Source organism: Fusarium pseudograminearum, chromosome 4 (genome assembly GCF_000303195.2).
Source record: "Fusarium pseudograminearum CS3096 chromosome 4, whole genome shotgun sequence".
Taxonomy (NCBI): Eukaryota; Fungi; Ascomycota; class Sordariomycetes; order Hypocreales; family Nectriaceae; genus Fusarium; species Fusarium pseudograminearum.
In genome coordinates, this window is record NC_031954.1 from 6,008,600 (window position 1) to 6,035,982 (window position 27,383).

At 50.2% G+C, this 27,383-nt stretch overlaps 9 protein-coding genes across 9 annotated transcripts, besides 2 other annotated features; 3 read left to right on the forward strand and 6 right to left on the reverse strand.

Moving 5' to 3' along the window:
- Positions 1-347: 347 nt before the first annotated feature.
- Positions 348-2,617, reverse strand: FPSE_05886 (uncharacterized protein; the record flags this gene model as incomplete). Its single annotated transcript, XM_009259004.1, has 2 exons — positions 348-757; positions 808-2,617. 2 exons carry the CDS (start codon positions 2,615-2,617, stop codon positions 348-350), a joined length of 2,220 nt encoding a protein of 739 aa, XP_009257279.1.
- Positions 1,402-2,044: a microsatellite.
- Positions 2,618-5,246: 2,629 nt separating the features above from the next.
- FPSE_05885 (uncharacterized protein) lies at positions 5,247-8,340 on the reverse strand (the record flags this gene model as incomplete). Its single annotated transcript, XM_009259003.1, has 3 exons — positions 5,247-5,969; positions 6,025-8,095; positions 8,159-8,340. The coding sequence occupies 3 exons, from the start codon at positions 8,338-8,340 to the stop codon at positions 5,247-5,249; spliced, it is 2,976 nt and encodes a 991-aa protein (XP_009257278.1).
- A 1,691-nt stretch (positions 8,341-10,031) lies between these two features.
- Positions 10,032-14,139, reverse strand: FPSE_05884 (uncharacterized protein; the record flags this gene model as incomplete). The annotated part of the gene is made up of 3 exons (XM_009259002.1): positions 10,032-10,732; positions 10,787-13,368; positions 13,880-14,139. 3 exons carry the CDS (start codon positions 14,137-14,139, stop codon positions 10,032-10,034), a joined length of 3,543 nt encoding a protein of 1,180 aa, XP_009257277.1.
- Positions 13,553-13,578: a microsatellite.
- A 2,016-nt stretch (positions 14,140-16,155) lies between the features above and the next one.
- Positions 16,156-17,694, forward strand: FPSE_05883 (uncharacterized protein; the record flags this gene model as incomplete). The annotated part of the gene is made up of 1 exon (XM_009259001.1): positions 16,156-17,694. One exon carries the CDS (start codon positions 16,156-16,158, stop codon positions 17,692-17,694), a length of 1,539 nt encoding a protein of 512 aa, XP_009257276.1.
- Positions 17,695-17,907: 213 nt separating this feature from the next.
- Positions 17,908-19,428, reverse strand: FPSE_05882 (uncharacterized protein; the record flags this gene model as incomplete). The annotated part of the gene is made up of 1 exon (XM_009259000.1): positions 17,908-19,428. The coding sequence occupies one exon, from the start codon at positions 19,426-19,428 to the stop codon at positions 17,908-17,910; it is 1,521 nt and encodes a 506-aa protein (XP_009257275.1).
- A 357-nt stretch (positions 19,429-19,785) lies between these two features.
- Positions 19,786-21,909, reverse strand: FPSE_05881 (uncharacterized protein; the record flags this gene model as incomplete). The annotated part of the gene is made up of 4 exons (XM_009258999.1): positions 19,786-20,061; positions 20,114-21,123; positions 21,172-21,772; positions 21,844-21,909. 4 exons carry the CDS (start codon positions 21,907-21,909, stop codon positions 19,786-19,788), a joined length of 1,953 nt encoding a protein of 650 aa, XP_009257274.1.
- Positions 21,910-22,844: 935 nt separating this feature from the next.
- Positions 22,845-23,599, forward strand: FPSE_05880 (uncharacterized protein; the record flags this gene model as incomplete). The annotated part of the gene is made up of 4 exons (XM_009258998.1): positions 22,845-22,897; positions 22,959-23,025; positions 23,109-23,550; positions 23,592-23,599. 4 exons carry the CDS (start codon positions 22,845-22,847, stop codon positions 23,597-23,599), a joined length of 570 nt encoding a protein of 189 aa, XP_009257273.1.
- A 185-nt stretch (positions 23,600-23,784) lies between these two features.
- Positions 23,785-24,694, reverse strand: FPSE_05879 (uncharacterized protein; the record flags this gene model as incomplete). Its single annotated transcript, XM_009258997.1, has 2 exons — positions 23,785-24,555; positions 24,608-24,694. The coding sequence occupies 2 exons, from the start codon at positions 24,692-24,694 to the stop codon at positions 23,785-23,787; spliced, it is 858 nt and encodes a 285-aa protein (XP_009257272.1).
- A 428-nt stretch (positions 24,695-25,122) lies between these two features.
- Positions 25,123-27,052, forward strand: FPSE_05878 (uncharacterized protein; the record flags this gene model as incomplete). The annotated part of the gene is made up of 3 exons (XM_009258996.1): positions 25,123-25,629; positions 25,677-26,130; positions 26,181-27,052. The coding sequence occupies 3 exons, from the start codon at positions 25,123-25,125 to the stop codon at positions 27,050-27,052; spliced, it is 1,833 nt and encodes a 610-aa protein (XP_009257271.1).
- Between the last annotated feature and the right edge of the window lie 331 nt (positions 27,053-27,383).

Genomic DNA, 27,383 nt, shown 5'->3' on the forward strand with positions numbered 1-27,383 from the left:
GATTAAGGATATACAGTACAGCTCATATATCAAACGTCGTAACGTAGGTAGATCAGATCAGAAATGACGATGTATATTCCATATCTTCCCCATGTCTGCCGTTATAAAAAGACCAGTGTACACGAATTGCGTTAAGCAAGTTGCATCATAATCTTAAGCCATGCTCCAAAACATTACGTGCCGCCCCTACCCGTCGACAAAAACAAACCGCAAAGCCAAATCATCAGTAAGAGCAAATGCAATACAATAGCCATTCAAACGCCCTCATGATCCTCAAATGTCCAATCTTCAATATCCTAAATACTCGCGATGCGTCGCTAGACCGACCAATACGTCAGATTGAGACGTTAGGCTTGAGGCTGGCTCGCCCCATTGCTGTTGCTTCCCGCGAGCCGCTGACGTTGAAACATAACCCGCTCGTTACAAATGTCGATGAACTCCTCAAACTTCTTGATAATGCCGTCTTTCTCCACAAGCTTCTCTTTTAGTTCACTGATCTCTTTGTCCTTTTCTTCTTCCATTTTCTGCATATCTTCGCGAGCCTTGGCAATTTCTCGCCTCAACTCTGCGCGTATGCGGTCTTCGGGAGACTGATGAGGTTTGCTGTATATGGCTGGCCTATTCTCGGCAAGGCCTGTAGCAACCTTTTGAGGGTTGCGGTTGATAGCCGCGCGAGCGTTGTATATATCACGTGGCAGGAGGTGACAGTCCGGGTTCTCGGTCTGCAGTATCTGCAGCGTCTCCGAGACGCCAGCGCCTGCTCATTGCAGTTAGTATGGAATCGGTTCCTGTGGTCGATAAACTCACCGTTTTCCTTGAGTTGCTTAACAGCAGCGACCATTTTACTATCAAGCTTGCGAGCAGCTGGGTGGTGCGATGGACTCTCGCTTGGTCCATGGTTATGCTGAAGATGAGAAGGGTCTGGGCGATATCGAATTGTCCACTGAGTTCGTTGCTCGATAGCAAAGAAGCCGAATGGACAGTCGCACTTTCGCGAGGAAGTCTTGCGTTTTCGGCACTCAGGACTGACACGGCTTGGTGGCTTACCAGCGCGATCGCAAACGAAAAGGACCTTCTTCAGTCCGGGCACGGTCTTTTTGGAACGGCCAATGACAATAGCATAACCGACAGAAGTGCAGTATCGAAGAACAGCCTTTTGCACAGCTTCGAGGGTTGGATAACTCCCGCCCTCTGGGGGCGGAGACATCATCTCGCCCAATGGCTGTGTGGGAATGTAATTAGGGTCGGCAAGCAGTTTCATATCCAGACCACCAGTCTCCTCGCCATTGGCATGACTGTCGATATCCATCGATTCTTCCCCGGCGGCGTCTGGTTTCTGCTGCTGTGGCTGTGGCTGCGCTTGCTGCTGGACTGGCTCTGCAGGAGCAGGCTGTTGCTTTGGCTGTTGCTGAGCTTGCTGCTGAGCTTGTTGTTGTGCCTGCTGCTGTGCCTGCTGCTGTGCCTGCTGCTGGGCCTGCTGCTGTGCCTGCTGTTGGGCCTGCTGCTGAGCTTGTTGCTGAGCTTGTTGCTGAGCTTGTTGCTGAGCTTGCTGCTGAGCTTGCTGCTGCTGCTGGAGCTGTTGTTGTTGCTGGAGCTGCTGCTGTTGGGCTTGTTGATCCCTCTGCTGCTCTCTTTGTTGATCACGCTGCTTCTGCTGTTTTTGTTGGCGAGGCGCTGGCTGCTGATGTGGCTGAGCCCTTGGCTGTTCATGCTGCTGTGTGTGCTGGAGTTGCTGTTGCTCTTGTTGAGGGGTACGAAGCTGCTGCTGCTGCTGCTGTTGCTGCTGAGGATGTAATTGAGCCTGTTGCTGCTGATGTTGTGCCTGCTGTTGTTGATGCTGCTGCTGCTGTGGGTGAACTTGCTGTTGATGATGCTGTTGCTGTTGTTGCTGCAGCTGCTGCTGTTGCTGTTGCTGCTGAAGTTGCTGCTGCTGTTGTTGCTGCTGCAACTGCTGCTGTTGTTGCAGGTGATGTTGCTGTTGTTGCTGCTGAAGTTGCTGCTGGAGCTGTTGATGTGACTGGGCCTGTTGTTGGCTCGACTGCTGAGGTAGGGGGGGCGATGGAGCTTGAGGCTTAACCTGAACTTGGCCAAGCTTTGGCGTTGGCTGAGCTTGTTGGGATTGAGGCCGCTGCTGGGGAGATTGCTGGGCATGATGCTGATGGAGGGTTTGCCGAGGCTGGTTGAGGGGATGAGAAGCATGACTCAAGTGCTGTGGATGCATCTGCTGTTGCTGCTGAGGATGATGGAGCTGGTTAGGTACGACCTGTCCCAAGGTAGGGAACATCATCTGAGAACGTGACTGCGGTAGGCCTCGAGGGTTAGACACGTCGAGCGGGCTGGGCACCGCATTGGACATGTGCGAGGTTGACGAGCGTGAGGAGCCATTGGAAAGACTGCCGTTCACATGCGTGGGGTTTGAAAATAGATGCTGATGGTATCCGGTAGGCGGCTGCTGAGGCTGATATGCCTGTGTCTGATACGGAGACGCGGAATGAGGCGCGGGCGATTGTTTATTCTGTTGACCCGGGTGGGGAGGAGGATATGGATTGCGGCGAATACTGGCCTGAGGGAAGTTGAGGCCAGTATGACTATTAGATCCCGGACGCAGACTCGACATGTCGTCTGGTCAGGTCCCGGCAAATGGGCCGGATTATAAACGCGAAGGTATAAACGCGAAACGAATTGAAGGCACAAAGAGCAGAGCTGATGGATAGGCCGGAACTGTTGTTGTTGTCGCGGTTCGGTAGCAAAGGGCGAGCGAAGCAGGGTGCGATGTGACGTGACGTGACGTGATTTCGATAATCGAGTCGATGTATAGTGGCAGACTTGGTTACGTGACTATCGCGAACTCTTGATGAGGCTGCCGTGGTCCGTCGTCACGCTCCTCGTGTAGATGTCGTGGCCCGTTGCCGAAGCCGAAGGCCGTAACGGTGGCCGGTGGCGGTGACGGAGAGCAAAGGTCGAACGATGCCGCCGTGACGTTGATATCGCCGGGCACGAGGTGCTGCTGATACGGAGCGGAGCGCGGTGGTGTGCGGTGCAGTGTAGTTCAGATTGCGGAGCGTGTGTATGAAGCAAACCCTGGGACCCAGGATCTTTGGGGGTGTCGATAATGAAGCTGGGTTGGGCTGAACTTGGGGGAGGAGGAGGCGTGGAGTCGCGGGTTCTGCAGAGGCGTGGGCAGAATTATGGGGATGGGAAAAAATTTGGCCCGCGTTGCGTCTGCCTGCCTGTTTGCCTGGCGTGATCGAGGCCTGGCCTGGGCGAATTGGGGGGGGTTAAATTTGGCAGGGGAGGGGCGAAGGGAAAACGAGAACCCGGGGGCAAGGAGACAGACAGACAGACGTACGTGAGTGACTGAGTGACTGAGAGAGAGGGGAGGTGCGATGAGAGAGAGCAGGGGGAAAAAAAAGATGAAAAAGAAGTGGGAGGGCAGGACCAAAAGCCGAATGGGTGCAGTGCAGTCAGTACAGTAGAACAAAATGGACAGACACCCGACGCCTCTTCTATCACGAGCTACGGCACTGTCCCGCAGCGTACTGTAATGCACTGTCCGTGACTGTGCTTGTTGTTTGGAAAGGTTTTTTTTTTTTTTAGTTAGCACGAGCTCTTGAGACGGGAAAGCTGTCAAAAATCGAGTCACTGATGAGATGGGGGGAATGGATGGGATGCGGATGCAAAGGCAGGAGGATGGGAGTGAAAGAGGGGAATGGGAAGGCTAGAAGGGAGGGAGTGGCAGAGGCAATGGCCGTGGCCGTGGACGTGGACGTGGCAGTGGAAGGTGCAGACGCAGGCGCATGCGTAGAATCAGGCGCGGGCAGGCTGGTACAGGATTGGTAAGGCGTGTGTTTCTTCAATCCGGGGCTGTCAAATGTTTCCCTACGGATGGAACTGTGGGGGATCTTGCATCGTGGCGCTAGGACTCTAGTCCCTGTATCGATCACTATCGGGTAACTGGCATGAATTAATAAATTATATCGAGGCGCTTCCACACATTTATTAGATTGCCTTTCTATCGATCGTTTGATATCTGAACGCTCGGCTCGGGTCTTGTCGGTAGGGGATTGGCTTTGTTTATTTTTGTGTTATCTGCTTACCTAGATTAGGTTCTCCGGGCTGTTGAGAAGTAGAAGAAGACCCGGGATTGGAGATAGAATACTACGTACCTGGGGGTGATGCGTTTACACTACCGAATCTCTTACTTCTGAGACAGACTTGGATTTAGTGACCGAGATTGGTAATTAGAATATGGCAATCAGTGAGACTCAGCTGCCTACGCAAGCCAGGGGGTGGCCGTTATAATGTAACGGTGATTAGAACTTTCGCTTGAGAAATAAACGACCTTGTCCTGATAGACGTTGGCAATCTTCATGTTGCCCTTACATTTGCCTTTTGTTAACAAGGGCCCGGTTATGGAGTCACACATGTGGCCTGGCTGACATGTCTTTTCATCTATCAATAATACCAGCCATTCATTGCCTTGTACCTACTAGGTGAAACGAAATATTATCATCTGAATTACTGTCATCAACTACCATATAGTCCATCTCCCCAAGTCCAAATCCTTGACGTTCGTAGTATTTGTTTATTCGCACATGATATGTCTCATATCCCTCTTCCCTAATCCTGTCTTGCCAATAACTAACTTGCATGAGAATAAGAAACTTTCGCTGATCAGGAGTTCCGTTCCAATTTAGAGCACGTTTAGTCAAATAATACGTCAATGATTGACGTGTCAGGTCTTAATTAAGCCATAGCGTCACCCTATTTAGGAGTCTCTTTACTCAATTCGATTGCCAATATCGCTCTAACGCATCTGTCGCATTGGTATTGGCGTGTGCCACCTACATTTACAAACGAGGAAAGGTTAGAACTATCAAATTCTTATCTATTGGAAAGAGAGCCAGAGATACTCCAAGGTCTTGTATGTTTTATTAATCTTAGCACAAAGGTTCGCGACTCAGATAAATGATAGTGAAGTTCTGTATTCAACCTTCATGGAGTCATATACAAACGACTCTTGACTGAACCCAACATATTATGATACCCCGTGATGGTATCTCACTAAAAACAAGTACTCCAGGTTTCGTTAACCGCCCAAACGCCGTATTTGTTCTGTCTATAGTTGGCCATGCAGATAATGAAGGGATGAGAACACAAAGGTTACTCCGTAGAGTTGTCATAACACTTTACTGGTCTTCGCTGGGGTGTGATTGTTAGCAGTCCTGCTGCCCGATATCACCTCATCACTCGACTTTCCTCCTTTTGTTCGACCGCTTCCCGACATCTTGACCATCCGTAAAATGGCCCTTCTCTATCTGATGCTGCCGCAAATTGTCTGGCCTGTTTTTGTACTGGCTTGTGCATCCAGGGTATTGGCAACGGTAAATTATCGGAGGCTTTGTTGAGTGCTGCAGTCTCATGTGCTTGGAGAGGCTGCAACTGAACCATCGAGGATCGCCCTTGGGGGTGTAGTTGCATAGCGTACAACCTATATCTGACTTTATCTTCGCCGTGGAAGCCGAGGGTGCAGCAGTAGCTGGTGTAGGTGGCGAATTGGCTGCTGTTGGGGTCGCCTGAACCGAGCTGGTGTCTGCGGGTGTAGGAAGCGGTTGAGGGTTCAGTGTACTGCTCGGCAAGCCTATATAGTCGAAGGGTTGTCTAGCATCAAACGGGAGAGTCTTGCTAAAATCGAAGGTTTCTGGTGCCGTCGAGTTGTTGAAGAATTCGAGATCTTCATCATCAAACGCGTATTCCATCACACTATCTGGTAGTCCGTTGTCTTGAATTGATTGGGCATTCATCAGTTGCAAGGGTGAGATCATTATCGTCTTTATCAGCTCGATGCCATGACAGTAATATGCAGACCGAAGGTTCCTCCCGGTTGCGTTTTTGAAATACAGAGTGCTCATTTGCTTCCTCACGTGGCGTATGTAGCCATCAAAGTAGACGTGCGGAGGTAAATACATCTGGACCAAACTGTTTAGCCGTTTGGGAACTCAAAATCGATGGACTTGGACTTACCTTTCCGATCTCAATCAAGTGAAGTTCCAGACGCCGCGCTGATATAAAATCAGAATTGACGCGCTGTATAAGATTGTTCAGGGCTGTTGCAAAATGTCCATAATGAGTGTAAAACTGAAAGTTTTCTTTGACAATGAGACTTGCAGCAGCAACTTGATGTGAATCAAGATGCATGCCCATGGTAAAATGTTCCATGTATAGTTGAGAGGTGTGGATAACGGCGTCATCAACAACGTTCAAGGTAGCGAGCTCCAATTGATCCAGGAAGTATTTTGCAGCAAACGCCAGTGAGTCGGCATCAGACTCGTGTATGTTTGAATATTCATGTTCCTTCCCCTTGAGACTCGACGAGCGGGACACTGATGTTTTAGCTCTTACAATGTTGACAACGTCAGCATCAGTCATCGCAGCTGGTTTCCAGAGAGCTTTGACAACCTGTATATACAGTCGAATATCTTCCCGTGAGAATAAAGCGCTGTACGACATGGCCTGACCGAAGAGTTCTGCAGATCGATTTGTGGCATCTTGTTCGTGAGCGATGAGAGAGAAGCAATAGCCCAGGTGAACAAAGCACAGAATGTCTACGGGGACAGTGGGCTGACGGCCTTCGATGATATCGACGAGAATTTGGAGGCCATTTGCAGCTATCGTCTCGGTAGATAAGCTTTTGAGCTGTGTGACGAGAGGGTTTTTGGTAATATGATCGAGTTTGCTCATGGAATCGGCGACATGCAACTTGAGAGTACGCCATATTGTGTCGATTAAAGACCGAGGATTGTGATATGAGCTGGCCGTTGGTTGTGGCAGTATGGAAGCCATTGATGGTGACATGACCGCATGATTATTGGTAAGAGTGAGGTTCGACTCGAGATCGAAGTCGGTGGGAAGTGAAGAGTCATTCAGAGTAAAGACTGGCTGGACAAGAGCAAGAGGGTCGTGGAAGGTGTTGCCAGAAGGCAAGGCACCCAGCATTGGGAAGTCTGTGGGGCACTCGCGCAAGTGGGAGTCATAGGGCGAGTTTGCCTTTTTGTCCAACGACTCCCAGTCCTTAGCTGCGGGTGCCTTGCGAGATATGGCGAACGAGTTTGCCCTGAGGAGGCCTCCTGGGTTTCCAAAGTCATTCTCAGATGAACGGAAGTCCGAGTCAAACACTGGTGCACTTGCCCATTGATCGGAGTATGCTGAGATAGGGGAGATGTTGTAGCTCTCTTTGCTAAAGGTAGTGTCTGTGGTGTTTGTGCTCGAAGTTGAGTTTGTACTGGCTGTCGACCGAACTGAGGTGCTGGGTGCCACTTGGCCCTTGCTCCGCCTCTTTTGCTCTCGTCGATAATCTTCCAAACCCGACGTGTGTAGTTGGAGGGTGGGCCTTGCCAAAGCCGTGTTGCAGCCAGTATCTGTGAGACTTACGGGGTGAACCGTGCCTGGCGGGAATATGAAATCGAAGGGCTCCCCAGAAGCTGCATCTGATTCGAGCTCTGCGGGGTGATTAGGCAGAGCCCGGTTTGGGGCAGGCAACGATGAGATGAATGGGGTGGGCATGGGGGCCAAATCGGGTTCTGCCTCATGCTCATGCTCATCCTCTATAATAGGATGCAGAGCTAGACCACTGGAGCCTATCTCGTGGATCTCGTTCGATGGAAGTTCAAGCTCGTTCGGAGCCACGGCTAAATCATAGCTGGGTGGTGCCTCAGGATCACCGAGGTCGAGGTCGAGATCAAAATCCGATAGGGTTGGGTGTTTGGACTTGTGGCCGAGAGAGTTGAAGAAGCTCTTTGCCATGGACAATATCTTTCGTCTCCTAGAAGGATGTCCTAGGCACCGTTTGCATTTGGAGTCGTTGAAACGCTCGGATTTTCCGCAGTCGTAGCACCAATACTCACTCGAGGACAGCCAGCTACATGAGTATAGATGCTGGAGCATGAGTTCGTGGTTGGGAAATCGCTTGCGGCATCGCAACATGGGACATTCCAGCTTCTCCTGGGGAGTCAGTTTGTCGCATGCATTTCGCTTGACGGCAGCCCAGACGATGAATCGATGAAGAGCACAGTCGTCACTCGAGGTATCGCGGGTCCTGTTTGCCAATGAGCCGGGAGTTGAATTTGGCAATACAATGAAAGAAAAGTTCGTCTCTTACACGCAACTTGATGATGCTTCACTGTCGTATGATACAACAGATGAAGCAGAGGAGGAGGACGAGTCGATACTGAATCGTCTCAGACTTATTCGATGACTGGGACTTCGAGCAAGTCGCCGTAGGGCTGAAGATCCCGAGCCAGGATTTATACTGTCCACTGATAGACGAGTTTTTGAATCCATTTTGGGCTTTGGTAAATAATAGTAAAAATAGAATCTGATCTTTTATCGAGATGCCCCCAGATTCTGCCAATAGGGCAGGGGCTTGAATGTTGGGTTGGGTTTCTCTGCACTGCTACAAATGGAGTCAACTTGAACAATTTCAAGCAGGCACCATAGAGTATGTATGGGTAGAGTGGACGAAATGGGAACAAATCAGATAACAAGTACAGCAGTCCCGAGAAGGACTGAGTATTATACACCAGACATGGTTGTTGTGGTCTTTTTCTTCTCGTCTTTTATTATAATACCACTGGGAAATGAATTAAAGAACGGGAGGCAACTCGTTGAGATGCTGTCCTAGAACGAATAAGACGGGAGGGTGTAGGACTCGAGGCCTGGGCTAGGACTAGGACTTGGGACGGAGCCGTGAGCTGGTAGCTGGCAGCTTGCGGCTCGGAAGGGACGTGATTGTGGAGGTTGAATGGATGGGGTGGGATTGGATTGGACCCATACCATGCAAGTAATAAGTCACCTAATAACCTCTCTTGTCTACTGGTGTACGGAGACACAGTCTGGTAACTGCAAATAATGAAGTTTCGATGTAGCCGAGTTGCATTGGGTGTTCTTTTTTCCTTCAGAGGCTGTACTGGTTTCACTGAAGCGTCCTTCTGTCGAGAAACGTCAGTTAGTCAGTACAGTAAGAAAGTGGTCAACTGGAGCAGAATCACAACCAGAAATCAGCCTCGCACAGCTCACTCAGAATGGAAGTGCTGCAGCGCAGCAAAAGCACAAACCATGGGTCCATCCCCCACCTCGATGCCTTGCTTATCCCTGCTAGTTGGTCCGGGTGGCTTGGGAGGCAGGCAGCGAGGCGGACACAGTTTCTGGCCCCCAAGGCAATCAATCGTACCTACAGAGGGAGGCAGATAACCGTAACGTCCGGGCTAATGACGACAACGGCTCTCTTGGCGCCATGCCCTTTATTCTCACGTCTTGGTGCTTCTTGGTCAAGGTTCCGTTCCTTGCAACGTTGATCGGTTTTGGTTTGTGACAAAGTCTCCGGCTGCTGAGCTGCGTCACACCGATACGTCTTACATCAGCAGACTATCTCCTTCAAAGCATTATCGAATCAGGCCATGTTTTATCGTCATGAATCAATCCAAAGCATATTGGCTTTGGGACTATGTAGCGAACCGTTTCTTCCTCTTTGTCACACAAGACTGTTGTGATATTAGACCTGTCTATTGTGCATGCCCGTCTACAGGGTAAGCTCTATTAAGCTGAATCAACGTGCTGCGGCCGACATGTACATGGTAGTCAAAGATATACAATTCCGGGTTTACTTTCTTTTTAACATTGCCTGTCATAGATCTCGTTAGAACCATCATGATGTCTTTACACCACCAGCATGATTCACCTCACATGCAGGAACATCCGTTGCAGCAAGAATGCTACTGGACTGCATGAAAGATGACCAGCCACCAATCACTCACATCCGGGGCCTTGATGATTCCATGACCTACTTGCGTACGCACATCAAGCGTTGTGTAACAACTCGCCAGCACAATCTCACTTGGCTCTCTCACCACAAACGCCCCTTTTGCTGTTATAATCCGCATATTGTTTCTATACAAAAGTTATTGACAAAAGAACAAGGGAGCTCGCTGATTGCTCCAGTAAGGCTATGCTATATCTGTACATATAAACAATTTCTATAGTTCCTGCGACCCTGCTTCGTCAGTGATCGACTTGTTAGGTTTGTTCTTCTTCTCCATGACTCCCTTCAGTACGCGTAACTTTTCCTCGGTAACTCGGATCGCCTCTTTCACTTCCCTCTCCCCCATGCGAGTTGCACGCAAGTTCTCTTCCACTGTCTTTGGCTCCATGGCTCTCTTTCGTACACCGGCGTTATCGTTGTGCAGACGGTCCATTCCGACACGCTCTTCTAACCAATCCCAGAGCTCGCTGTCCTCCCGTCGCCACATCTCCTCGTACGCTGCAATCCTGTCAGGACGGTAAACGCCCCCAAGTTCGTGACCGTAAGAAGCGTTTCTGCTGGGGCTGAAACCGAAACCAAACCACGTGGCAACTAGTAAGCCTACTAGGAGCCCATACATGACGTTACCAGTAAGAAGAGGCTGAATTATATCGCCAATAGGCTCCAGAATTCCCCTCACTGGTTCCAGAACACCCCAGTTCGCCTGAACAGGGCGTTTGGGTGCGACGTTAGTCTCGACAACGCCAGTGTTCGACTGCGACTGCTTAGCCTTCTTGCCCTTCTTTTTCCCTCCCTTAGATCCTGGGCCTTGAGGCGTCGTGCCCTGTGGCTTGGATGATACGGCAGCCTTGATAGCTGCAAACAGATCCTTGCCGTAGGTGGTTTGACCATCAGTGGCGCCTTTCTCGATTGGACCTACATAAACTATGTTAGCATTTGCTTTGGTAAAAGTGTAAAGGCCTTAGTTACCTTTCAGCCAACTCTTGCCAGACCATTCGATTGTACAGTTCATCTGCACCCTAGTGGAATTGTTCTCAGCCCAAGAGAGGCAGTATCTGGTTTTCACAGCAAACACGTTTCCGCTTGGCACATCTGGTGTCTGGGTTGAACATGTAAGGTTGACGGATTTCTCGAGGTCGAGAGTTTCTATCGTCTCCGATGTAATGGTCTTGGTCTGTTTTGGTCCAATTGAACCATACAGTGGCTTGATGTATGAGAATGTTCGAGTTCTGTTGTCAAGGGTCAGGCCCTTCTTGTCTTCCATTTGCAAGTCCAAGCACTTCTGCTCTCCCGAAAGCCAGTTAGACATGAAGGTAACAGACGCCGGGCCAAACATCAAGTTGTAGACTTTGCCGAGAGGCGCTGGGATGATATCGTCTCCAACGATTCTGTCATAATGCGATGCCGAATCACCGCATTCAGTAGGTGCATGCGCAGTTGGGCCTGGAAAGTCCGCAGCACCTCCAGATCCAGCCGGTGCCTCTTCGGAAACAGGTCCATTCGGGAGCGCTACTCCTGATGCCTTCCTTGAAGCAGTCTTCTCAACATCAGCGTCGGCTCCGTTGGCCTCGGCAGCTACACTGGCGTTGTGCATTTCTTCGTGAACATCCTCGTCGTAGTATTCCTCCTCATCGTCGCTATCATCTGTTTCTGACCCCTCCTGGGCCTCATCCTCAGCAGCGGGCTCGGCATCTACCTTTTCTGTTTTATCGCCACCGGTGCCCTCTAGCCTAACACCGTTGAGTGTGCTTTTCAAGGTAGGGTGCCCCAATTTCCATATGTTGACGATTAAATCATACGTAGCGTCTCGGCTGGTGAAACTGGCAAAGATATGTTTGGCATGCAGTGTCGAAATCATGAGTCCGTTCTTGAATAGAAGCGCAGTGCTACGCTTCTCAACAGACACTATCTCATCAAAGCTCATGACAAGGGTTGTTGTCCAACCGAAAATATTACTACTGAAGCAGAGATGGCCCTCCGAGACATAAAGACGTCCGTGCGCCAGAATTTCTCTTTGCAGAGCACAGCTATAGTCCTCAATAAGATAGTCATCGTCTGGAACACTCTTGAACAGATCATGGAAGTCACGATTCCGCTTCTTACTCGCAATAGCAAATCCTGTAAGTTTAGGAGCGCTCAGGTTGGGATGCGCCAATGAATTATTGGCAGCAGCGATCGCAGCCCCTATGGTAGTGCCAGTGGTGACTGAGCTTCCGCGTTTTCTGTGGTTTTGTCGGAGAGCACTTCGGATACTGGATGATCGTTGCACGCCGTTCTCTTTGCCTGTGGAGTCGGGTGGGGGAGGAGTGCGTTCGCGGCTCACAGGCTCATAGAGTGAACGCGGGCGGCTTAACGACTCATCCGGAGCAAAGTCTACAGGACTGATGGGGGAATCGACGGGGGCAGATTCGGAACGAGCGCGTGTGTCGGATGCGTCAGGGAACCTGGCATTGACCGGGGACGCAACAAGACTGGGTGCTTCAGCAAGCCCAAGTTGGCTGAGACTCAACTCACCAGCCCCGATTGTAGACACTGCAGACTTTCTATTTTCCTTCTTGTCTGCCATTTCTGCTGCATTGGGAGTAGGCTGGGCGTCGTCTTTGGCGTTGTCGGGTTCGAGCTGTTCCTGAATATTCTGGGATACGCTTCGACCCTTGTTTCCGCCAATATTTAGACTGGTGTTGCTAAGTGTGTTGGCAGCGTTCTGGGCAGCCGATATCATAGAAGAGAAGAAGCCACCTGAAGGGGTTGGGTTTGCGTTTGGCGTCGCCTCGCCACTTTCTGGAGTTGGCGTCAACGGGGCGGAGACAATGTGAGAGAGTTTGCTGGGTCCGATGTTTTGCGAATTGGATCGGCTCCTTCTGTTCGCGCTCATGCTTTGCGAGGAAGGTCGGCCATTTGTACCAGGGCTGCTTGTCGGACTACCCCAGAAGGATTTCCGTTCAGGAGACGACTGGCCGGATCGGTTGGGGAACTCGGTAGGTGTAGGTGGAGTGTTTACTATAACAGGGGCCGGCTTGTCACCACTCGGAGGGGTTCGCGGAGGAATATTCGTGTCAACCTTGGGTTGGACTCTTGCTCGCCTTTCGGGTGAAGCAACTTTGGCTACAGCCGGTGGCTCGAGGACAGGAAACTTCTGGGTAAATTCGGGGTCCACCGATAGGGTGGGCTGTTGTTCGTCGCGAGTTTCGAGCAATTGCTGGGGCTCGCTCACTGGTCGCCGTTCAGGACTTGAGCTATTGCCGGAATTCTTCTTGGGTTTAAAAATGTCCTTCAATCTACCACCTGGCGATGGAGAGCGTCGAGTGGAACTTTGAGGGGGAAGCAAGCCCGTCTTACTCCGACCGACCCGGGGATCCTTCAAGTCGATCGAATCGAAAGCTGTTGGTGGAAACGTGGACGACTTGGATGTACTGCTGTTGGAGTCGTGGTCTGAAGCCGACGGCTGGGATTCCGCGTGGTAATTTGTTTGTATAATTGCAGAATTTGTGGTCAAATGGCCGATTTGAGAAGGATGAGTTGAGAAAGGTGGTGGATGTCGAGAGTTGGACCTAGTAAGCAGTGACGATGATTCCAGTTAGATTGATCAGATTGACAGAGCACAGACGGTAGCATGAATAAGTGGAGTTTGGTAGGGAGGTGGACACGGGGAAGACGGCAGATGAACCAGGCTAAGCCAGCTGAGCGCGATGAGATGATTGCCAGAGAAGAGAGGAGACGAAACAAATAAAACCAAGAGAGAGAGAGAGAGAGAGAGAAAGTAGATGGTAAACAACCAAGTTGAAGCGCCTTGGGGAGCTCTGATCTTCCATCTCTTTAGTGCGATAGCTTGATTCATCTGTTCCTCCTTTTGGTGTCATCTTAATTAAGCATGGGTGTCGCAGAACGCCCAGCCGAGGGGTCTCAGCCTCGCAGCTGTTCCCGCGCAACAAACATGGACAAAACAAGCCGGATCAGGGCAATCATCGCCGTAAGAATAGAGGTAATGACGACAGACAAGCAAAAACACCCGAATATGGAACCAAGACCAAAGAGAAAGAGATAAGAAAGTTTAAAACTCACGAGTCGTTTCCATCAGATTCGTAGGACCGGTGGCTTTGACTTGTACCCTCGTCTTCATCGCCCCCAATATGCCCGGAGCGGGTTCCGTCGCTTTCTAGAGTTTCGCGGCTGGATTGCGAGTGACCAAAGACACTAACATCATCTTGCGAAAGACCTGATGCTTCCCGGTCTTGTTTTCTTCGAAGGCGCTTGGAGGATATTGACTTGGGTAGCAGCTTATTCAACCCTGAATTGCTGCTGTTGTCCAAGGTTGTTGTCATTGTCGCAGTCGCCGTCGCAGTCGCCGTCGCAGTCGCCGCGCCGACGGGCCTTGCCGTTCGAGATCGAATACGACGGGAGGAAGAGTTTCGCTTATGTCTAGGTACTTGTAATTTGTTGATGTGCTTGTTGCGGTAGCAGTCCTTGAGAAGCAGATGCTATGACAGTGGGATAGAGCTCGCGAGAAAGTTGTATGACGCTGTTATGGAAGTGTGCAAGGAGAACAGAAGAACAAGGGGAAACTATGCAAAGAATAATAAGCCGATCTAATCTCTGATAGGCGATAAAGGCCGGAAGTGAGATTGAGAGGTTGTGAGGTCTTGTAGTCGGGGTCGAAGAAGGAAGAAGCCAAGGATAAAAGAGTTGACGTCGTTGGTTTGTTCTAGCTCAAATGATGGTTAATCGTGACAGGCCAGACTACGGGCGACCTGATCTGGAGTCCTGGCCACGCCAAGTTAGGCCAAGTGCTCGATTTGGTTTCTGTAGAATTCCTCCCTTAATTGGTTAGTATCCAGCTTCAACCGCATGCGTTGTTTTCAATTTGTGATCTGTAACTAACTATATAGTAGGGTATTTAACCGTGGCTATTTTGGAAAAGGGATGATTATTAGTCTAGACGATAGCCCTGGATGTCAGCGCAAATTTGGCTTCTTTCGGTTCCTCACTGAGTGTAAGCTCTAGATTGGAACCGACAAACCAAATCCGCGTATAACCAGCCAACCCCTTGCGCTGGGACCGCTTTGCGAACCAATCATGGATATTCGCACTGATCCTTGCTGAAGTTCGTTCTCACCAAATAATGAGTGTGGGCTAGATTGCGTGGCGCAGCAAGGGAACCACCATCAGGTATCCAGCCCCAGTGTAAGATATCTACAAAGTCGGCTATAGCTGGGTAGTAGCTATTCATAGAAATTAGCTAGTGATAGAGAAGGTTGAGTGAGTTAGCTCTGTTCACTGTAACGATGAAAAGAAAGTTTTAAATAAGATGTTTTGTCACTATTTCAAGACAGCCACTACATGTATGGCCCGTAGATTGGGGTCATATCCGTTGGGTGTATCCCCGATCTACGGTTACGAATAACGTTAAAAAGTCACCAACCCTTTCTCTCCCTTTTTCATCTACATGGGCCATCGATCGGCCCGAGCCCTTTTACTAGTGTGGAGGGTCAACATTATAAGCTCACATCAGCTTGTTGTTTGCGCAACTCTTTGAAACATCACTGTACATGGCACCGTACTTTCATTATGGAGTTCGAGTTGCTTCAAAAGACAGTGAGTACACTGTTCTTAATGTTTTATCCACAAACTCAAACACTGATAGAGCCATTGTTTGAACCAGGCCAGTTATCAGTACAGTAGCTTTTATGCGTTGACTTGCATACAAAATCCAGGCAAACATGCGGAGCCCTGCAGCACCAAGGTCTGATGACATCTGATTTATATCATATTTACCAAGAAATGCAACCAAATGCCGTCTATGTTTCACAGGTCTTCTCCACAGCAGAGCCGGACAGCGAAGTGTCGTCATGAAATTTCCGATCACTGTAAGTAATTAATCTACCTACCGAATTAAGCAATTTAACCCCGCCAAATACTAAAGTGATCACCGATAGGCTTTCTAACTTGGTACATGAATAACTGATATTGTTAAGTTAATGACATCTAAGAAGAGGTACTTAACGGCTTGAAACATCTCAATTAATCGACGGTCGATGAAAAGTCCTTTATAACAGGGTTCAAATTATACATGAGCCCCGTTCTTGTACTTTATACTGATATTAATACGTTCCTCTAATCTCGATTAATTAACGTCCATGTTCTAACTTGTTCTAACAATATACACGGTATTCTCGACGCACCGAGATTAAAAAGTAACTTAACTGGTCTGTTGCCTCTTTAGCTCCCCACACTTGACCTTGTCACGTTCCACATCACATCCCTCAATATCGGCACTTTCAAGTACAACAGCAAACGTACCTTCGCAAAACAACAAACTCCTGCAATCTGCCCATGAAAATATGGACTCATCGCCGCTTGTGAAAGCTCACGACCACGTGCGCGCTGCAGGCGTAGCCCACCAGTCATCCGATAGCACGGTCGCAATCACCGAACACACTCAAGCTGCCGGCGAGTTTGCCAACGCCGCCAGGTCAACCTCGAGCATCGAAGCTCTCCGAACCCTCAAACTTTTGGAAGAGCACCATCGGAAGATCGCAGATATCCTCAAACGTCCTACCGCGCCTGCTCCCCAAGTCGACGATACCGATGTTAGCGAAAAGGATTCATCCGACAAGACCAGCATTGCCTCCCAAGATGCGCACGACAAGAAAGAAAACAAGAATGATTCTCCGGCGTCCAAGAAGATAGCTCCTCCTACTCAGAGGCGATATGCCCACCGCGAAATGTCTTCATCCATTGCCAGCAACTTGGCTAATGCTCGCGGTATCCCGTCGAAGTATCGAGGCCAGCCTCTTGCGCCGAGTGTTAGTAACGACCAGGCTCCAGGCAACCTTGATGCGGCGAGCCATTCTCGAGGAACAAAAGCCAAGATGCAAAATATTATTGATCACCGGTCCGGTAAACCAACATGGGTTCCTCCTGCCCCTGTGACTACACGCTCCGATAGCCATGGAAAGGGCTCATCTTCCCCACGGTCTGATGCTGCATCTTCCGTGCTAGCCAGTGACGATGGCGGATACACACGATTCTACAACGCTTTCGGAAGTATCATGAACAAGATTTCGGCACCTTTGGCCTTTGCTGGGCTGCCCTTGATCCAAGAAGAATCCTCCATCTCAGAACCCCAAGATTCTCCAGAAATGTCCCCCAAGCGTAGTCACCTCAAGGTTTCCCCATCCAAGGTTCCAGAACCGGACATCAGCAAGATTTATTCGCAGGCAACACTGAAGACTTTGGCAAGAGAGGGACATGGGCCGACCGATTCTTTCTATGTCGTACCCAGTACTGGTCACACCATGTCTTATGCGAATATCTTGAGTTTTGCCGAAAAAGAAAAGAGGCGCCTTGGGGCTTCGTCCCACAGCGACCTTCTTGACGTTCCGGATGAAGATGATGACGACTTTGTTGATGCCCGGGAGGCGCCCTCGCTATCGCCTGGAGCCAAACGACGCATCGGCCGTGCCAGCACTGACAGGGAACTAAACAACACTATCGAGGAATTATATACTGAAAACAAATCTCTTAAAGATATGCTCGACAAGCTGACCAAGCGACTCCATGCATTTGAAGCCAGCGCTCAGACTTCAGCTATGGCCCTTGCTGAAAGTTATCGCCTCATGCGTCCTGGATCTCCTTCTGCCTCCCCTCATCCGAGCAAGGTAGCAGATGAAAATTTGCGACGCAAGAATCAAGAGATTGAAGAACAGCTCGCTGCTGCTGTGAAACAGATAGAGAGGCTCGAGAAGGATAACCGTAAAATGCAAAAGGTTCTGGATAAGTATCGAGAGAAGTGGGAGACGCTGAAAGCGGGAGCAAAAGCTCGGAGAGAGGCTCAAGGGGTTGGTGAGAGTGTAGACGATGCGTCGACGACCGGGTAGAGAGGCGATGATATACTGACTTCAAGATTCATGCAATTATCCATGGCAGTTTATGCCCAGACAATCCCTTCCTATAGGTACAGGCAATAAAACAAAAACGTATCATCTTGTGCCATTTCACTATATAGAACTGTGTCACGAGTGTTCTTCTGGTTCTGTCTCAAATATGAGGAATCCATTGGAGTTTGAGGAGTATTACTTCTTGATAGAAGCTCATGAGTTCCACCAGAAACTTACACTGAAGCTCACGCTTAAACTCCTCACGTAGTGCCACCACCCGATCGGGATGACCAGTGTGTCTCCTGGTTCTAGTATACATTCCCAGTATTCAGTACCTTCTAGTTCTCTTCTCATCGACCCCAAGTCTTCCTCGTCCATATCCTCAGGCCTATCATCCCACCCTTCAAGGACACCCACGTCTAACTCACTCGTGTTACTCATGTCGACACCATGCTCGGGTGCTCTGGGTCGCATTGCAGGTGTAGCACGTGGAGGGTACAGACGGATGTACTTTGTGCCAACGACCTGACAAAGCAAATTATGATAGCCATCTGTATGAAGAGGTGTGATGGTGCGGGCGGGACCGAACCAGGCGTTAAGCTGGGGCACGTCAACAGGTGGTTGATTAAGAGACGGTGTTGTGGGATGAGGCGGAACATCGACCCAACAGAAGTCTGGGATACATATATCATTTCGTAAAGTTGGGATCTGCTGGAATAGGTCGTGCTGAGCGAGATAGCCGGTTTTGTCGTAGATGGGAGATTCATTTTCGACATAACGGCTGAGAAATTCATGGAACGGTATCAAGTCCTGTCCCCAACCGTCATCAACGTAGCTCCGTCCAAGTTCAACTGGCACGAGACGTCTTCCCCCAAATGTTTTGGACAGCAGGTATTCTGGAGATCTCCATGGTCGATCTGCGAGAGCAGGCCAGTCTGGAATCAAATCCGTAAAGACAATGGGGCGAGGCTCACCCTCGTTGCTGTTCATATAATCCTCGAACTGTGGCATTGTCCACCCGGAGTACCGTGGACACTCCCTCTTGGGCGAGAGCATTGGTCGTCCATACGGTTCACGACTCGAAAACTCCCGTTGAGATGATTCGTCATGCCTCTGACGTTTGGATGGTCTCTCTTTCTGTTCACCGGCTATCCAAGCCTCTTCAAGTAACAACAATGTCTTCTCAAGCCATTCGGGTTGTCCTCCACCGCCAGCTGTGATAAGTGCCCCATCTAGCTTCTCAACAGTTGCATCTAGGGCCTGTTCTGAAGGGTTCTTGCCCGCGTAGAGAGAACGCAGGAGGATTTGGAACGATTCCAGTACACAAGCGTCAGTGTATATCTGACGCCATACAAGAGGAAGCAGGTCGTAGCGGTAAGCGTAAAATTTGGACGACGAGATAGATATTAAGTCTGATATCCTTTTCTTGAGGAGTTCTTCGTCAACTTTGCATTTGTTATCGTTGTGGGACAAATTCTCGTGTAATGTAACTATTGCGTGAGCTTGCCTGGCGAGGAGCTGCATCATGGCACTGGCCGTAGGGCTGGTATCATTTTCGTCAAACTTTTGTGTTTCTCCATCGCCTGGAGCCAACTCTCTCATTTGTTTCTGAGCCTCACTGTGTATGCCGGAATTATTGAAACATTCTTCATGCTCCCTATTCGAATGCTCAAAGAGCTCATGGGCTTTCTGGAGATATCTGGTCAGAATCGGTGCATATTCTGTTGACGCCATATCTGGACCGCAAGCTTCAGGATGCAACCATGGATCTCATAGGTGCTTGGGCTAATAATCAGCGCGACATGGAATTCGTCGCGCAAGTTGTTGGATTGTTTGTGATGTTCTTGAAGTTGTTGCATAGTAGGTAAGTCAATAAGATATATGATATTTCAGATTTAAATTACCGGGTAACCAATAGGATGATGAATTCATTGCCAACCGCATGGACATTACAATCAGCCAATTTCGCTCGGATCGGCTACCCCTAACATGCATATCGTGACTGTATATTATTTACGATTCTGGAGACGTGCTCATGTTACAAGTCGTCATGAGCGGATTTCATTATTTTACAGATTACACACGTATATCTTAGCTTGTCCATACACCAACGATACCGTCTCGTCTGCCCTCAACAAGATACCCGTCTCTAACACGTACACGCTCCACGATGGCTGGAGTCTTGCCCTCCTCAGCTGCTGTGATGCCAGCGCCGCATTCCCATTGTCGTCCCTCAACCTTATCGTACACCTTGACAACGTCCTCGCCTGCAGCGCTGACAATTCGTCGAGCATCGAACATCATGTCTGTGACAGGGTTATCGTATGCGTATGCGTCGTAAATAGACCCTGTTCGAAGATCCCAAATCTGTTGCTGTTAGTGAGAGTGTTTCTCAGGTACAAAAACGACAGTTACTCACTCTAATACTTCTGTCCACGCTTCCAGTTACCAGGTGCACGTCATCGAACTGAAGACATGTTACTGCGCCGGTATGTCCTACCAGGCTGCGATGAACCTGTCCGCTTCGAAGATCCCATAAACGCACCATGCCGTCTGCGGTACCGCATGCAAGGGCCGTCTCGAAAACTTGCAAAGCGCCAACAAAGTCGGCTGAGCTGCTTTGAGATCGCCCCGTAGGTCGCCATGTGCTGTCTGTCGTTGTCATACTTGCGGCGGCTGCCCACATAACATCCAATGTTTGCACGCAACGACCCTTTTCAAGATCCCAATGGCGAATCGTCTTATCTGCAGAGCCGGAAACCATAACATCACCTCTGAAGTGAAGAGCCGTGATTTCGTCAACATGTGATTCCAAGGTGTACAGTGGGCAATCAGCCATGCTGCCCGGTGGGGGCTCAAGGTGGTTATCCGTTCCGAAAGCAATGGCGTCCTCATCGTCGTCTTTTCCAAGGCCGCCATGGGGGTCGTAGTGCGCTTTGCTGAGATCCCAGAGCCGGATGGTTGCGTCCACAGAGCCCGTTGCGAGGATGTTATCTTCGACTTGCAAAGCGCGTACTGATGCAGTGTGACCTTCCATATAACCCATACATCTACCAGCGTTAAGATCCCAAACTCGAACTGTGTCATCGAGAGCAGCGGTAACCATGGTGCCAAACGGAGCGTCGAAATCAATAGCCGTGATCGTGTCCTTGTGTGCCCGGAGCTCGCGAATAGCGGTGCCAGGCTCGAAATGCTCATGAAGTATAGGCATTGACTTCTTACGGTGGACCTTTTTCGTTTTCCGGGGCGTGCTGCTGGCTTCTGAGGCGGGGATCTTTTCGTATACAGACTGAGACATGAATTCTGGATCGTGATCATCGGCATCGCCAACTAGATCTTGCTCATCCTGGGTCCGTGTGTTTCGTTCGAGTTCCTCAGCCTCATCAACCAGCACCTGGGCCTCGTCAACCCGAATTTCCATCTCGGAAACTTGTCAAGTTAGTAAAGCTCTGGGAATACGGTTGGCACAGAACATACTATCGTGCTCCAGCATAGCTTCATCCTGTTCCAACCCCGCCAGCCTGTCTAGGATAATCCTTCGCATGCCGTGGAGATTTGCGATTTTGTTGTCGATTTCTCGAATTTCGTAACTTGCCATACTCTTGCGAGTGCCCAACAACCCAAATTCATGCATCATGGCGGCTTTCTCTTTTTTCAACTGCGTCAGCTTTTTGGGGCTTCCCGGTGTCCCTTCTGAATCCTCCAACATTTTGCGACCACGAGAAACCCGCCGCTGGAACTTCTTGCCTTCGTCAGTCAGTTCCGGAAAACTGGCCTGGAAGCCCTGAAATAACGAATACGGGTTTTCATGCTCGGGAATATTGGCGAGAAGGTCATCGGGCAAGAACGTCAAGGCGCGATGCTGAATTTCGTGGGTTGATAGCCTGGAGCGCATGAGGTCTGTGGGGGTTGTCCTTGCCATCGCGAACATGCTTCGCTGCACCGTCGGTCGCTTCATTTGCTTGTGAACCTCGGCCATGGCGGCTTGGTAGTGATGAGCCGTGGCTTCGGCATTGGGACCGATCAAATGAGTAGCTGTAGTTGTAACCTTTCGACTGAAAGCCTCGAGTCCGCGCGTCTACCCAAGGAAGATTGAGGTTAGCGATTTGCGGTCCATATGGGACAATGGATTTCCGAGTATCTACGCACCGACACAATGGATTGGTCGTCATCTCCGCCTTCGTCGAAGCCATAGTGAGTCTCTTGATTCGCCATGGCCAAGCTCCTGCCGGAGAGGTGCAGAAGCCGAAGAGAATCAGAGGGCCTTGAAGCGATTGCGTTGAGGTGGGACAATGACGCTGAGGTTTCGAGGGAGGAAAGATTAAAAGAATTGGCAGCTCACGAGGAGTTTATCATGACGCGCGCCGGGATAACCTTGGCTATGGAGATGGAGGGCAAAAAGACCCGACCACGGTTTGGATTTGGGCTTGGGAGGCTTCTGATCCGAGACGCTAATGTGGGCAGAAGAAAATGGGAATCTAACTGTAATTGGTTCATGCGACAGCTCTGCCACAGCGCTGGAACTGCTGGAATGGCGGTTTTGCTCCGAATACAGTGGCGTGCAACCTGCCCGTACTACTAATAACCCAGTCTCTTAAACCAGGCAATTAGTTAGATTAGATTAGGTGCGGCTTTATGCTGGTTTGCTGATGACATCCAAGACCTCCTTCCTTCCTGAGCTTTCCAGCCCCGGAAAGATTACCCCTCCATCGATGCCCGCCCGCCCATCAACTTTGCAGCTCCACTGTAGGCCCCTACTGTAGGTAGTAGGTAGTCTAATTTTTCGCACAGGTTCACGAAAAGAAATCCTGGCCAGGGAAAGGGAAGTGCCGGGCCTCAGGTAGCTCCGCTCATGCCCTCGGTCTGGACTGCCAACCATTGACAGGCACTTAAATGGAAACCTGCAGTGCATTGGGACTTACCGAACCCGCTTCCAGCTACCGTTGAGTTTATTGGGTTTTAATACGACTCATTACGTTGATAACCTCAACTCACCCTCTTTAGACAACGCAACTATTGCATTCGGTCCTGTCGCTTTTGATCAGTGCTGAATATTTTTTTGGTCATTCAGCTCCTACTCTCCCAGCCCTGGAACAACCTCTTAGGGATCAACCGTTGTTATCACAATCGAGATGGATACTGTTATCAACATGGCCGATGCCGCACACGCACTGGATCTTGCTCGGATCCGGTTCCAGCTAATGTACGAGTCACCCAATTCCACACAAGCTGCATTGCTTGGCTCCAAGGCTCGGTACTAATAGCAGAAGTCGACTTGAGGACACCATCACCTTCCATTTGATTGAAAGAGTGCAGTTCGCCTTGAACAGTGTAAGTGGGATATGGGACCCTTCATGCAACCCTCCGGCACTGCCTCATATGATGATAGAAAATTAACTGTGACTTCCTAATAGACAATTTATGCTCCTGGAGCTGTCGAGCTGCCAGAATCGAACCTGAGCTTCCTCGACTGGTACTTCCGCGAGCAAGAAAAGCTGCAGTCCCTTATCCGACGTTTCGAATCTCCCGACGAATATCCCTTCTTTCCTGACGCACTACAGAAGCCAATTCTCAAGCCTCTAAACTACCCCAGAATCCTGTACGAGAACGACGTCAATGTGAACGACAAGATCAAGGCCTTCTACACCGAAAAGTTCCTTCCCGCAGTTTGCCCCGACTTCGGCCGGGAGGAGCGGGGCGAGTCCCAAGAAAACTACGGCTCGACCGCAACTTGCGATATTGCTTGCCTACAAGCCTTATCACGACGCATCCATTTCGGCAAGTTTGTCGCCGAGTCCAAGTTCCGTTCTGAGCAAGAGAAATACATCCGTCTTATCAAGGCAGAAGACCGAGAGGGTATCGCAGAGTCCATCACCAATGCTGCCGTGGAGAAACAGGTTCTTGAGCGACTACGACTTAAGGCTTTGACATACGGAAAAGACCCCAGTATCCCAGATGGGACAGAAGGAGCGGCAAAGATCAATGTCGATGCCGTTGTTTCAATGTACAAGGACTTTGTTATCCCGTTGACCAAGGAAGTGGAGGTAGAATACTTGATGCAGAGGCTGGAGCCGGACGCCTAATGTTCGTCTATTGCGCAGCGCTCAGATATTCATTAACGGACTTGACTGCTCCAGGGAACTTGCTTGCTTCAATAAGGATCATGTGCCCATGCGCCTTGACGCCCATCTCCTGGAATGCCCGCTTGCTGTCTGCTGCCAGCTCGTCCTCTTTTGTGTAGTTGAAGTTTCCGTGCGCGACCGCATGCTTGTGTAGCACCTCGTCCTCCATATGGAAATAATACATGCCGGCTTCCTCCTTGGCCTTCTTGCGCTTCTGGTTTTCGACATCGAGTTTCGACTCAAGCTCCTGATATGTCTTGGACAAGATCAAATAGTGGGAGAAATTGTAAGGCTCCTTGTCCTCCACAGCCGCCTCAACCTCGTCGACAAGCATCGAATAGAGTGGTGGTGCCAGCTCAGAAGGCATGTTAATGAGACGTTCAGAGAAGACGAGTCCTACATGCTTGCCGCTGCCGAGGACGTCGGCAATAGGTGCTAGAGACGAATTGGTTTGCGCCTTTTCCACAAGGTACTTGATGATATCCTTCATTGGCTCCTTGTCTTGGTGAACAGCTGTGTTGAGGACGGTGAGAAGGGCGTAGGCATCGTTGGCCTTGCCGTCAACTTTGATAGTTGAACCAATAGTGGGTTGCGAAAGAACGATATCGGCGAGGGCAGACATGTTGAAGAGGTTCGCATCAACGTCGAATAGTTGTCGCAAAAGCGTTTTGGTTCCGTGGAAATCGACCTCAGGATCAAAGTTGAACCACTCGAAGTCGACATTGACCATATCGAAATCCTGTATTTCCAGTCAGGAGGACACCAACACGCCATTGTCGAAGTTTGCCTACCTCATCATCGGAACCGTCCTCATCCATCATGTTAACGTCTGCAGGTGGGACGTCCTTGACCTCTTCGCGCGCACGCTTCTTGCCCATTTTGAAGTTTGTGTTTAGGGGTAGAGTTGAGTCAAGTGTCGCTTCAAGTTGGCGCAAAAGTTGTCGACTACCAAGTTAGATAACAGGGTAAAGTGAAGTTCAATTAAATCTTAAATTCCTTCACCGGGCAGTGATGTCGCCAAACATTTTCTGTAAGCCCCTCACTAACCTCTTAAAGGCCTGATAAGATAACCAATGTTCTGGTCTAAGCTCCCAGGCCAACGCCTCCACTTCCATGTCTGGCTCAATTGGATTGACTTACTCCACCCCCGTCGTTCCCCCGTCCGTCCCTGCCGACCGCCGACAACTTGGGCTTGGACCTCGTTGCGCGCAACATAACGCAACGTCATTCTTTCAGCTTCTCTTCCCCATCAACAATTCTTCAAGCGCCATAGTCGCTATTTTCCATCGCCAATAGCTTATTCGCGATGGACTACAGCTCCACGATCCACGGCGTCGAGGACCCCGCCGGCGATTCGCCCTGGGGTAACTCTCCTGTGTCTTCTCCATCGCGAAACAATGTTGCTGCCTTCAACCCCGTCTCAACTGAGAACCCTCCTCCTTCTCCCTTTCGTTTCAACACACAATCTTCGAACGGCACATCCCAAGAACAGTCTACAGCTCAGTCCGAAGAGTTCCCCCGTCCAGGCACTGCGACCACGGCGTCTGGAACTGAAGATGACTCTGAGGTTTCGGGGACGCTGAACCCTTCAGAGGCGCAGTCGCAGTCGACAACCGCTGAAATACCAACCGAGGACGAAGGACGAGCCGCGGCCCAGGGCCACCAACAAAGCCAGGCCGGCCAACCAGCTTCGCAGCATGTACAAGAGCAACCCCCGCAAAAGCCAGCTGGACCTCAGTTCCGACTTCAGGCCAAGATAACAGGACTTGAGCGCACTGGCAAAAAGGATCCCATTCTGCGGTTTGATGTTCATGTATGAGTATGGTTCTCTTGTTCACAGCATTGGACTGACGGTTCTAGACAAACATTTCCCGCTTCCGTACAACTCAATTCCGCGATGTTCGCCGCTTACACTCCGAGTTTGTTAAGCTCGCTGAGCACCTGATATCCGCCAACCCGGAGGTATTTGTTCCTGCGGTACCCCCACCTTTGACTTCCGCTGGAGCTGGCACGGATGAGGATGAGATTCGTGTCAAAGCCCTGATGCAGCGATGGTTGAACTACGTTTGCGGCAATGAGGTCTTGATGCGGGATGATGAGATGGTGTTGTTCGTGGAAAGCGATTTCGGCTACAGTCCTATGGTCAAGAAGAAGCAGCCTGCGACAGGTGTGCGCAGGAAAATCTTGAAGCAGTTCGCTCCTCCCCCTGACGACACCCCTGAGCTCGCGGATGCAAGGCCAACCGTTAAGCTATTTTATCTTGGGAGCATGGATGCTGGCCACAAGGTTGACAAGCTGGTCAAAGCCCGAAGAGGTAAGATTTCTTTGTACTATCAAAATGCAGAGTGCTAAATTTCCCCCTAGGTCTTGGTCTCTCCGAAGCCGATTATGGTTCTAAACTTACGGGTATGCATGTCCAGGAACCTCATCCTGGCTTGGCCAACGCCTACCGGAAACTTGGTAAAGTCGTTCAGACAGTTGGCGATTACCATGCTGCCCAGGCAACCGCAGAGGCTACGACGATTGGCGACCCGTTCCAATATCATTCTCAAGATGCTTTTATTGTAAAGGAATCCCTCACTAACCGTCAAATCCTGATTCGTGAATTTCTACAAGCTCAGGAGGCCACTCGAAGCAAGCTCAACGCAGCCGACCGCCTTAAGGCCAGCTCGAGTGTGCGTCGGGAGAAGGTGGACGAGGCTATCACGGCGCTGGATGATGCTCGCCAGCACGAAACTTGGCTATACAACAAAACCAACCGCGTGACTCAGAACCTAGTTCAAGAACGACGAAAATGGTTCTCAAGAACCTCTGCCGATCTTCGCCTGAGCATCAGGGAGTATGTGCTCCGTGAAATTGAAGCCGAAAGGCGAACTCTGGCCCTGCTGGAGACAGTCCGCCCGGATATCAGATCAATCGATGCCTCGGGCGGTTTGAGCCGATTAGGGCGGGAGGCGCATCCAACTGTGCGTCGCTCGAGCCTCGCGGCCAGTCAAGGTCCCAAGGGCGACTCTTGGAGCGGCGTTCCTCGTCGTTCCGATGCCACAGGTCGCAGTGTGTCAGGCAGTCTTATCAGTAAGGTGTCAGAGGAGGCTGAGAGTGAAGAGAACGCCGAGGCCGCCCAAGGGCTTCAGGCTGCTGGTCGTACAGGCCTTCAAGGCGTCAATGAGGAGGAGGATGAGGATCGTGTTGATGCTAGAAATGCTGCGAGTCGACTGGCTGCCAGCACTTTCTAAGCTCCTTTGCTGGGACGCTTACGGATGATGAACAAAGAACTTTACATCAGGCTGATTCCTCTTTTCTCTTTTTGATAGCATCGCTCCGAGCCTGGTGTTATTTGAAACTGTATGGTTTACCTTTGTCTTTGATGTCCTTCTACTTTGTATGTGTAAGGCCTCATAACTTGCATCCAACGCTGTGACGTGTCTTGATGAACGATACGCAGCAATCAACACCCTTGACTTTGATAAAAACACTGCTCTTTTGTACACCACCAGCATCTACCATCTGCCGTCCGATCTTTGAAGTGATAAGCGGTGTGAGTTCGCTGCAAGAGGGATGTGTGGC